The sequence below is a fragment of the Trachemys scripta genome, chromosome 12 (assembly GCF_013100865.1).
Source record: "Trachemys scripta elegans isolate TJP31775 chromosome 12, CAS_Tse_1.0, whole genome shotgun sequence".
NCBI classification, from domain to species: domain Eukaryota; kingdom Metazoa; phylum Chordata; order Testudines; family Emydidae; genus Trachemys; species Trachemys scripta.
Genome location: NC_048309.1, coordinates 29,310,794 through 29,323,448, shown reverse-complemented (window position 1 = coordinate 29,323,448; position 12,655 = coordinate 29,310,794). Strand labels below are relative to the sequence as shown.

At 44.5% G+C, this 12,655-nt stretch overlaps 1 protein-coding gene across 1 annotated transcript in view; it reads right to left on the bottom strand.

Annotated features, from left to right (window-relative positions):
* The window catches only part of TRPC4AP (transient receptor potential cation channel subfamily C member 4 associated protein), a gene marked incomplete in the record, with an annotated part of 81,072 nt that extends 68,764 nt beyond the window's left edge, over positions 1–12,308 (bottom strand). The window contains 1 exon segment of the mRNA XM_034786632.1: positions 12,162–12,308. Coding sequence (XP_034642523.1) covers positions 12,162–12,293 — 132 coding nt within the window.
* Positions 12,309–12,655: the final 347 nt, after the last annotated feature.

Below are 12,655 nucleotides of genomic sequence, written 5' to 3'. Positions count from 1 at the left end.
CCCCCCCCCCCTCCCCCATTGGTCTCTTCTGCAGACTAAACAATCCCAGTTCCCTCAGCCTCTCCTCGTAAGTCATGTGCTCCAGACCCCTAATCATTTTTGTTGCCTTCCGCTGGACTCTTTCCACATCCTTCTTGTAGTGTGGGGCCCAAAACTGGACACAGTACTCCAGATGAGGCCTCATCAATGTCGAATGGAGGGGAATGATCACATCCCTCAATCTGCTGTTGATCCCTACTTATACAGCCCAAAATGCTGTTAGTGTGCCCTTGTTGCCAAGAAGGCTGTCGACTCATATCCAGCTTCTCATCCCTAGGTCCTTTTCTGCAGAACTGCTGCCATTCGGTCCCTAGTCTGCAGCAGTGTATGGGATTCTTCTGTCCTAAGTGCAGGATTCTTCACTTGTCCTTGTTGAACCTCATCAGGTTTCTTTTGACCCAATCCTCTAATTTGTCTAGGTCCCTCTGTAGCCTATCCCTATTCTCCAGTGTATCTACCACTCCTCCCAGTTTAGTGTCATCTGCAAAGTTGCTGAGAGTGCAGTCCACGTCATCCTCCAGATCACTAATGAAGATATTGAACAAAACTGGCCCCAGGACCGACCCCTGGGGCACTCCGCTTGATACCGGCTGCCAACTAGACATGGAGCCATTGATGACTACCCGCTGAGCCAAACGATCTAGCCAGCTTTCTATCCACCTTATAGTCCATTCATCCAGCCCATACTTCTTTAACTTGCTGGCAAGAATACTGTGGGAGACCGTATCAAAAGCTTTGCTAAAGTTAAGGAATAATGCATCCACTGCTTTCCCCTCATCCACAGACCCAGTTATCTCCTCATAGAAGGCAATTAGGTTAGTCAGACATGACTTGCCCTTGGTGAATCCATGCTGACTGTTCCTGATCACTTTCCTCTCCTCTAAGTGCTTCAGAATTGATTCTTTGAGGACCTGCTCCTCCTCCTTTTCCATCAGAGGATGCTGATTTGCCAGAAGTGAAATACCTGTTTCTGTGCTCCAAGATGGAATTTTGGTCACCAGCTGAGACACCCACCCCAGAATAGCCACTAGTCCTGTGGTTAAGGCATTCACCTATGATATGGGAGACCCAGATACAAAACCAGTCTCTGAATCAGGCAAAGCAGGGACCTGAACCTGGGATCTAAAGCTTTTGATACGGTCTCCCACAGAATCCCAGGTTAGGAACTTAATCACTGGCCTATGGCTATTCAAGGGCGGATGTCCCTTGTTTTCACAAAAATTCCAAGAGGTGTTGGTTTCATTCTGATGCACAACACCTGGGTTCTAGCATTTCGCTTTGTTTCACAAATCAGAACTTTTGCTTTCCACCTTGCTCTATTGTCAGCATCTGATTTAGGCTTGAGCTCCTTTGGGCAGAGACCTTGTCTCCATTTGTATGGACAGTACAGTGCCAAGCACACTGACAGCACTTCCATAGCATGCTCTTCAGACAAAACTAAATCTTATCAAGCTGAACTGAAGCTCCTGAGATAGAAAAAATTCCATCTCTAATTAGAAATCCAATAGGCATTCGCTCCTGTAGTCCCCCCACCACACACACAGAAGGGCTCCTTTCTCATTGCAGTTCTTAACCCAAGGTAAGAAGCCTATTCAGGAGGCTTACACTAGTTAACTAAAGATAGATCTTGAAAGCCATCAAATGTATCAGAGCTTTGTGAGAGCTACTTCCAAGAAAAGAGGGGGGGGGGGGGGGGAAAAGAGTTTCAACATGTCTGAGGGAGAAATTTGAAAGCAGTAACCTAAAAGGGAACATTACACATTGAACCATGACAAGAGCTCACTTTCCTTTGAGGGGACAAACTTTATTTTAAAAAATACATTAGGCCTGTACACTGATTGCTTGTCCAATGGACCTCATGGTAACCTATTTTTAAAAGTTATAATCTGATTGTGAATTTGTTGCTGAAAGGAGGAACTGAAGCAGACACTTCAGTTTACATTTGAGAATCACATACTCAGTCAAGCTCAGCACAGCAGCATGAAAGAGGAGTATTTTCACCATGAATAAAGAACACTTTCAAGTGTAACTGGCATGTCTGAGCTAACTGCTAGGGCAGCTATGCCAGGAATCAAGAGTTTGTAACACTTGCTGGATACTCCATGACATCAGTGAAACAAGCTATTATTTTCTTTAATAAAAGGGTGACACACACTGGCAATAAACTCTGTTAGTGCCAATTATAATTAAATATTTGTAATTACCATTCAGTTTACATACAGTAAGACAAAGTATACTTCTCAGTATGGCTAATTATGTTAGGCCCCAAAATATTTATGTCTGAGAATATTTAGTGTTACTGTAAAGTGTGGAAGATACTGTAAAGCCCTCTCTATGGCAACAGTTTACAGTAGTCAACAACTAGCAGGTGTTAGGAACACAAACGAGAACACTACCCTCTCCAAACTTTTATCTCTCTTCACAGTTACTGTCAGCAGGTCCCATCCACCACTGATCTCTGTTAAGGAATGGGTTTTTGTTTTGGTTGTTAACCTATATGGGGTTGAACCTGTGAACCCCAAAAAGCTTATGCCCAAATAAATCTGTTCGTCTTCAAGGAGGGGTGGGCAAACTTTTTGGGCTGAGGGCCACATCTGGGTGGGGAAATTGTATGCAGGGCCGGGGCAGGGGGTTGGGGTACGGGAGGGAGTGCAGGGTGTGAGAGGGGGTGCAGTGTGCAGGAAGGGGCTCAGGGCAAGGGATTGGGGCAGAGGAGGGGTGCGGGAGTGTATGAGGGGGCTCAGGTTGGCACATGCTAGGCTGAAAGAAATTCAAAATGATTAGCTTTTATTGCCAACTAGCTGTATATTGTTCTACATACCATGCCTAATCAAATATTAACTGTGTTTCCAGCCGCATAAAAGCACAACTTCATTTGAAAGCTAACAAGCAGAATATATTTAGAGAAGATTGTAGTTAAAATACAGAGCTATAAAATAGCTCAGTCATCCAGCCCACCCAGGATTGTTCATCATCATTTCCCTTGAGATCATTCCAAAACCTGATAACTCAGTCACGAAGCTTTTCCCCACTATTCCATCTAAATAAATCTGTTCCTGTTTTAATATCTAAACTATGTTCAGCACCCTGTGTGCTTTGAAAACAGGTATTTTAAGAACCAAGTTATACATTTCCTTTTAATTTCATCCCATTCTGTCTATTTATAATACCTCAAAGACTAATCACTAGTACTTGCAGCTTTCAGATGATCTGAAACAGCCCAACCTTAAAACATTTACTTAAAATCAAGCCCTTGATCAGCTTTGTTCCTCTTCTCGGCACTCACTCCAATTTGCTAATGCATTGTTAAAGTGCCCAGAAATGGATGCTGTATTCCAGGTGCAATCTGTCATACAAGGGGATTAACCCGTCCTCTGCTCTGTGACGGGGCCACTGTGTTTGCACTCAAAACTGTACTTTCTTTGCTAGTACATTTATCTGAATGGCTATCTGATATCACCCTGAAGTCTCTTTCAGCCATTCCTGCTTTCCGTGTTCTTCCCTTTCAGCGAATCTTTTCAGATTATCCCCCAGCGTCCCATGTGCGTTAACTTGCATTCCCTCTATACGGAATCTCATTGTTATTTCCTATCCCTGCTTCTATCATCTCTAGTTCCCAAAAAGATGGGCACCTAACCATCCTTTAACCATTACAACTTGCATTGGAGAGTGAATCCTTAGGCCACAATCCTGAAACTATAGCACTTGTATAAAATAAAAAAAAGGTTAGTGTGGTGATGACGCATCAAACAGACTTGGAAACCCTTTAGAAATGCCAAGTCTCCCACTTTCAGTATTTCACCTATCAGCTTTTCAAATAGCGTGTTCTATACATTTAAGAGAAGAACGTAGAGTCGATGGTACTAATCAACAAAATTAAAAAATTGTTTGATTATCTCAGATATGCTTTTCCAGTCTTTAAAAATTCCACATTTAAAAATAAGGAAACAAACTTTTTGAAGGTTGTATTTTTTTTTGTTTTTTTTTTTTTAAACTTGATAGGTTCGAAGCATTTTATTTGGGGGAAAAAGGGAATGTTGATGTCTGTGCAACTAACAGTTTAAATCTTTTACTGAGACTAATAGATTTATTTGGGCATAAGCTTTCATGGGTAAAAAAACCTCACTTCTTCCCCACGAAAGCTTATGCCCAAATAAATCTGTTAGTCTTTAAGGTGCCACCGGACTCCTTGATGTTTTTGCGAATACAGACTAACACGGCTACCCCCTGATACCGAAACTAGTGTTCCTTAGCAAGCACTCACCGGAAAACTGCCAGAGGAGTGCTATTCATTATTTTAGGGAGTGCCCAGTTAACTGAGATGACTAATTTACTTGTAGTTTTCCAATCACTAACAACGACAATGTCAACTTGGCTGTTTTTTCTCAATACAACTTTCTCTGCAGAAAAAACTACAATTCGACTGAAAGAGTGAACAAGACCGCCCACTTCAATTTACCACCAGAGATGGTAACAAATACTAAATCGGGATTAGGCAGTAATTTTCAGAGGAGTTTTAAGTGAACAGGGATGAACTGCTGGTCCATAAATAATGGTGAAATGTCTCAATTACAGCGGAGATTATTTTACTGATAACGATATAACTGGGACTCCAGTAGGGCAGCTCAACATATGAGAGCATTAAACCTGCAAGAGACTTTGCAAATTCTGTTAAGATTACATGCAATATATCTTTCGGTCTTTTAAATATCAGAGGGGTAGCTGTGTTAGTTTGTATCCACAAAAACAACGAGGAGTCCGGTGGCACCTTAGTCTTTAAAAGACAGAGGAGTCCGGTGGCAGCTTAAAGAGTTACATGTTTATAGCACTCTATTAATTTTTACTATTTCTTGAGAGCCAGCATAATCTAGTGGCTAGGGCACTGGACTAGGATTCAGGAGACCAGGGCTCTATTCCCAGCTCTGATACTGACCTACTGAATGACTGTTGGCAAGTGACTTCACCTCTCTGGGCCTGTTTCCCCTTCCACCCTTTGTCTGCCATGTCAATTTAGACTAATCTCTCCAAGGAAGGGACTGCCTTTTACTGTGTGTTTGTACAGGCACTACCATAACACAATGCTATTTTTTCTTTCAAAAGTTACTTTACTTTAGAAAAGACTGAAAAACCCCTGCCTCTCATGATCTTGTATGCAGAATTGCCCGTGTGCCTTATACTATTGCATGTCAGATTCAAGATAGTGGCTTCTTACTTTTAATTATACAGAAGATTCTTTTAAAATGTTAGCAACGTACTTTTTACATTTACCTATACCAAAAGTGTCATATCGTGCTGCAGTTTTCATTATTACAAGCAGCTCAGTGCCTGACCATTTTAGGAGATCTCTTTTGCTGGATTGCCATCACAGATGTCCATGAGCTGATACTAACCCACTATCACTGAAGAGTCTGCCTTTCAAGATGAATAACGGATCCAATATTCCAGCTGCTCCTCATGTGGAAATCCCACTAACGACAATGGGGTTTGTGTGTGCACAGCAGCTACAGAATATTGCCCTTAATTACAGCAGCCTTCAGTGTTAAGCTGACTGATAGTTTGCAGAAAAGGCCACTGATATTTAGACATTCTAATGCTCAGAACAAGGCTAGTATATTTTCTCTAAAGAAAACAACCCCATCCATTGGTTAGTTTACCTTTCAGTCCCTGACTGTTCTTTCACAGACAGTGAAATTGGAAAGTTTACTGCCTTGAAACTTCTTGTGCCCTTGTCACAAACTAGATGTTTTACCGAAACTGTGCACAAGCGATGGCTTTTTCCATCGCTGCAGCGAGGTCCTCCTTCATACGAGCTCCCCAAAGAGTCAGCAAACAAGCAGGTACTCCATAGTCTGCACGTCACTGCACTCATATATATTCGTGTCATTAGAGTAGCCATATTTGATCATATTAGTCTTTGATCTGCCTGTTTGCATGCACAGGTAATTCAGGCATCACCACGTTGACAAGACTGTATCGGCCCCGCCGGGAATGTCCTCCTAGGGTTCCAGATCTATTTCAGTACATCCAACTGTGTGTAGTCTTTCATTCCATAATCACAGTCATGCCTTGCCAGCTGGCATATCCAAAGGCACTACACTGGCTATAAAACTCTTGTGATTTAAGGCATTTGATTGCTCCTGTGTGACCATATAATGGATACCTTGGATCTTCCATTTGCCGTGATCTTTTCCTTTGGCTTGCTATCCTCCTCCTGATATCAGGTAGTGCAATGCCAGCCAGTATCGGTTATCCTTTGGTGTTGGCTTTAGACATCCTGTTATTCCATGACAACTGTCATTCAGAACACGGTCTAATTCCTTAGCATGGATGGATCATTCCCACACTAGACATGCATACTCTGCTATGGATTAGCATAAGGAACAGCAGTGGTTCACAAAGTATCTGGATTGGCACCTCACTTTGAGGTGACCAACTTTTGGAGGATGTTGTTACAGGCACTTTGAAACTGACTAAAGTTTTCCCTTTTTACTCACTTTTATGCACACTAAGTAATAGTATAAGAATACTAACATCCAGCCCTTATTTCATAGGACTTCTAGAGCATGGTATAGCCATCAGGCATGCTCTCCCTTCTGCCATACATAAGCACATCCCCAGGCTTCCTATGCCCACAATCCTGAAGAGGCAGCAATCTACCAACAGCAACTGCACTGGGGCCCAGCCAGGTCCTTTAACCACCAGGAAGAGCAGCCTGAAGAAGAAGCTGTCAGAGGCCTCAGGCTACAGCCAAGAAAGACTACAAGGGAGTTGCAGCTGCTACTCGGTCTGTAGCCTGATCCCTCCCTTTTGCATGAACTTGTGTGAGGCTGTTGATCTGCAACAGTAATTGTGCTTTTTGAGTGGGTGCTGTGGATGTGAAGAAAACTTCCCTTTTTTAAAGGGCCAATACTTGAATAGGATTGAAAAGACTGTTTAGAAGAAAAAAAATCTTAGGTGATGCTGGGGGAGAGGGAAGAAGAGATTTGTAGAGCGTTGATAATATGTAGTGGTGAGATCCATATGTATGTTTTTAAGGAATTAAACATTTTCTTTTGAGTGAGGGATTTGATAAGTGGATAGAATGGCACGGTCAGTTTGGAGACTTTATTCCCAGTAGCAGCTGATCATACGGAATGGATAGAGGATAGACTCCTTTTGAACCTCATTCCAACTGTTTCAGCTAGACCTTGGCAGTCCTGCAGGGTTTGAGACCAATTTGATAACCTTCTCTCAGATTGCTGATGGAACATAAATGTATTGCCAACGGACTACTGTGAATGACCTGGTTGGACTTTACAATGACATTGTTTCCATCATTATTGAGAGAGGCCCCTAGGCAACCTCTCTCCTGGTTTCACCCACACATTACACCACTGTTTACAGTGGATTTGCACCAGATGAAGGAAGAAGAGAGCCTGTTAGAACACCGATAGGGGAGTCATGTTTTAAGTTTGATCAATTGCAACAAAGTGTTCCAGGTGTTATGCCATGACTGTACAGAAGGCAAATAAAGGTCAATTGGCAGATGCTATGGTGGAGGAAAAGATGCATACAGTGGAACTGTTCTGATGGGTTGATAAATTATCTGGGTTCCTTTACTTTGTTAGCACCCACTTTTTCTTGCTGTGAGGAATTTTTTACTTGAGGAAAATTTGTTTCAAACTGAGGCAAGACTTGAGAAGACAAATAGGGTCTATTCTGTTTGAGTTTCTGGCACTACTTTGCTCTATGTCTCTATTATAGGACCTTACTAATGCAGCACAGTGGATTGACCTAGTCTCTTACTGGTGATTAGTGCCTGCCCGCATGAAGGCTAACTGGCTGAATCTCAATCCAGGTAAGGTAGAGATAATGTCAGTAGATTTGAGAAGTAGCCAGGAAGAACTGGAAGGAATTAGATCAGCACTCTTGCTGAGATAATGTGACAACCATTTGTTATAGGATGTCCATAGTTCAGGGGTCTGGCAAGACGCAAACTGCTGCTAGATATTCAGATGCCAGCTGCAGCTGGACAAGCTTTTCCATCTGTTCCTGGTAAGACTAGAACGACTGTACCTTCAGGTGCAGATCTTGCAACATTTATCTGTGCCTTTGTCACTTTTAGACTAGGCCTCTATATTGTTTCTTATGGGGGGCTGGATCTTGAGATTGCCCAGAAACTGAAGCTAGTGCTGAATACAGGAATCCATTTACTAATTAGAGCTTCATGTTGAGAGCAAATATGAGATGCTCAAGGAAGGTTACTGACTGCCTCTCAGTGTCTAGATGGAATTGGAGGTGTTGGTTTTGGCCTATATAGCTCTACGTGGTTTAGGTAACCAGGTCCTGAGAGACTGCCTATCCCCTTGCTGTACTGCCTCACCCACAGTCAGTGGAGGCAGTTGACATTGAGCTTCTCTGCTATGAACAGGAAAGAATGTCCCCTGTGCCATTATCCTTGACTTTAAAATTCATCTTCTGCCCTTGGGTTGCCAGAGCCCAGCTCAGTTAGCCTTCCATATACCTGCAAAGCCAACCATTTCTCTCAGGCATCTAGGAGTGGAGGAGTTGAGGCTCTGGGGAGGGGAGGGAAGGATAGTTGAGAAGCCTGCTCAGATGAGGGCTTAAAGAACTAAATGAATTCGTATATTGGGAAATATTTATAATACTTTGATAACGTGGAATTTTAACTGATTAAAAGGCACCTAAAGATTGTTTTTATAAGCAGTAAATAAGTGTCCAAACAAGCAGAACAGGAGTCACACCCAACTGCTTTACACATGGACTTCCCACAGAGACAGAGGAGAAACTCAAGCTAAACACAGATGGTATATTAAAACAGTGATTCTCCCCTCCCTCTGCCCCGTTTGGTGAACTCAACTGTTTGGTGAAGTCTTTCACACAATAAATGAAAACCCATGAGTTTAAAAGAGCCTCAATAACATTTGCCACAATACAAAAGAACTACATGCCAGGTTATGAGATTATGACACTTGCTTGACTATCTCCCAGTTCCAGCAAGTATACACAGGCATTTAACACTGCACCACTAAAATTATTTTTTAATGCCATAGTTAAGTTCTAATCCTGTGCCAGTTATACAGTTCATAACCTGTCAGGCAATTAAATTGCTCCCTCAATCCAAGTAATTTAATGAAGTGTTCTTGTGGCACTTAAGCACTGGGAGCTCTCAGCCTTCAGCTTTAAGCCTCTCAATGCAGCCAAGTCACGCTGAAAGCATTTTAGAAAGTGAAAAGAACAGGAGTACTTGTGGCACTTTAGAGACTAACAAATTTATTAGAGCATAAACTTTCGTGGACTACAGCCCACTTTATAAAAGGAGTGATGCAGCTAGCAGAAAGGTTCTGACCAAGTATTGTGGGTAATTGCACAGGTCTAGTCTCACACACACATTTAATACAAGCATTGACAACAAAAAAATGCACTAACGCAGTCATCTGCACTTCTCAGCTACGTGCAGAGAGAGGGACTAAAGTGAAGGTGTACAGATATCTAAAGTGACAGAACACCTTGCTGTACATTCTTTTATTACATGCACACCTGATCATTTACTTAAATCTGTATAACATGAGATTAGCTGGGTGAACACAGCACAAGGCAGGACTCAGACCGTGAATGTATTAGATATGAAACCATCTGTGGAAATAAAAACTCACTTTAAAGAAGCCGTGTCAAAGTTAAATTAATATGTTAACAAAATATAAAGAAAAGCAAAAACTGGTGAAAAGTCATTTTGCTCAGATTGGACAATATCCTGGACAGGCCAAAAGTGCTTAAACACAAATACTCGTTTCCACTGAAGTTATCTCTTGTCCCAATCCCCTCCAATCCAGCAAAAGAGAAATAGCAAAAAAGTTAAGTGTAGAGGACATGTCTCATTAACCAAGGCTCAGTCAAAATGGTGAACTTTTTTTTGCTGGTATTTCTACTTTGGGGGAAGAGGAGGAGGAGGAGGAGGAGGAGGAAGAGCTTGCCAGAATAGTATAAACAAGTTCTCAGTCTGCAAAGTCCATATAATTCTTCATATTTTCCTCCAAAATAAATGCTACTTTCTTTATATTAATAGCAGCTCGCAGCCCAGCACCCATGCACTGCTTTCCAAAACAGAACACACAGAGTAAGCAAAGAACCAGTCAAGAAACAGACTTCGTTCTCAATAGTCCATGAGACCAACAGTGATTTCAAAGTGTCAAGATCAGTGTTATTTTAACAGAACACACAAACGGGCCTCCTACTCAATAGGTGCAGAACCAGAGTTCTTCTCAGAACTAAAGTCAACAGGTCACGTGTGCCAACTGAATCAATAATGCGCTTAACATATTAAATCAAAATTCCATGCAGGGCTTCATTTCTCTTCAGAGCAGAGAGCTACCCATCCCCACCTCCAATCAAAATGCAGAACAGCATTTCTATGTTGTGGGAAAATTTGCCCTTCTCCTCCAGTTCTTTTACACAAATACCCTGGTGGCAGGGAAAGGGAAAGCAAGTCACAAAAAATAAGTTCATTCCCCTCACTACAGGTGATGCTGAGGTTTGTAGTGCTGCTGGCTTGCAATGCTAGATGGACCCAGAAAGCAAACAGGGGAAAAAAACCTAGTCCCTGGAAGGCCAAAGAACTAATTAGAAAAGTGGTTGAGAGTTTGGGGGCACTGAGGGTCGCTTCTTCAGTTGCTGCCACCACATAAGAACTCAGCTACAGTTTTCACAAAAACAACGAGGCATCCAGTGGCACCTTAAAGACTAACGTTTATTTGGGCATAAGCTTTTGAGAGTTAAAAAACCCACTTCTTCAGATGTATGGAGATGCAGATGTCGCCATGCCTCTGAAGAAATGGGTTTTTTAGCCACAAAAGCTTATACTCAAATAAATATGTTAGTTTTTAAGGTGCCACTGGACTCACACTTCTTATCACACTGTCTGTACTCGGCTAGCTTGATTATCACTTCAAAAGTTTTTTTTCTCTTAATTAATTGGCCTCTCAGAGTTGGTAAGACAACTCCCACCTGTTTATGCTCTCTGTATGTGTGTATATATATCTCCTCATTATATGTTCCATTCTATATGCATCCGAAGAAGTGGGCTGTAGTCCACGAAAGCTTATGCTCTAATAAATTTGTTAGTCTCTAAGGTGCCACAAGTACTCCTGTTCTTCTTTTTACTGGACTCCTCGTTTTTGTTGATAAAGACTAACACAGCTACCCTTCTGATATTAGTTACAGTTTTGTTGCTCAGCACTTTTGACTTTTCCTCTAGTTTCCACCACTAGAACCACTAGAGCAGCTGCGGTAAGGCCCTCCAGACAACCTATATGCTGAAGATATACACTGCTGTGGTAGCCAAGCTGGTCCCAGCATATTAGAGAGACAAGGTGGGGCAGATCATATTTTTTATTTGATCAACTTCTGTTGGTGAGACAAGCTTTCAAGCTTCCACAGAGCTCTTCTTTACCCACCTTATCTCTCTATACACTGAAGAGTCCAGCAAAGAGGGAACCAGAGGCCTCCCAGCCAGGCAAGAGTCTTCCAAGTGGGCAGATGTAAAGTACCCAGGAGAGAATTTAAAAACCTACAGTCCTGGCGATGGCGAATTTGAATCCTGCATCCAGCAGGAGAATCAGAGACCTTCACTTCTGCTGCACAGAAAACCGGGGAGCAAAACCAAGTCACCTCCCAGCCCAGGCTAGATTTTGCGATCTCCACCTTCACAGAAGGTGCGAAGGCTCGAGGCCAAACAGAGGAGCCAGCCAAGGCCAGAGCCATGACCCCGCGCTGGGAGCGGGAGAAGGAAGCGTCGGTGCCGTGCCGAGCGGCTGCTCCGGAACAGGCCTCCAAGGCTGGCCCTTGCGCCAGGCCAAGGGCAGGCAACTGGGGAAGCTCGAGGCAGGAGGGCTCGGCTGGTTCCCGCCCCGGACCGCACGAGCTGAGCGAGCCACAGCCCCTCTGACAGGTCTCCAGCGGCGGGCCTGCCCCTCCGCCCGAGGCGGTTCCCCCCGGCCTGCCCCTGGTGCGGACTCTCCGCCGCCACCCAGTCCGACTGGGCCCGCCCCGTGCGGGGACCCGCGGCCTCCTCAGCCCGCCAGCGCGGCCCCCCGCCCGACCCGGCCCGGCCCGGCCCGCAGTACCTGCGCCCCCCGGGTCAGGCCCCGGCCGCTCAGCTGCCCGTGCCGGAGCTGGGCCAGGATGTTGGCCGCCCCCCTGCGGGCTCCGCGCCGGCCGCCCCCGCCGGGCCCCGGACCCGCCGCCGCCGCCGCCATGGCCGCTCCTGCCGCTCGGCCTCGGATCGGACGGAGACAAACAGGAAGAAGCACCCCCCTCCTCCAGCGCTTTGTACGGAGCGGCGCAGGGGCCTCCCCACAGCGCCACCCGCCGGGCCCCGGCCGCACTGCCGGGCCGGGAGGAGCGAGAGGCAGCGCCTGCCCGCCCGGGGGCCGCTGGGAAACCTAGTCCCGACCATGGGATGGGACATGGAGCGCATGCGCACTAGCACCGTCTAGAGCTAACGTGTGTTCGGATGCGCAGGGGGTCTCTTTCCAGACTCCAGCCGAGAGGTGTGAAGAGCACGGTGCAGGGCAACTCACAATGCCACCCTCACTGCAACACCCAGCACTAAAATACC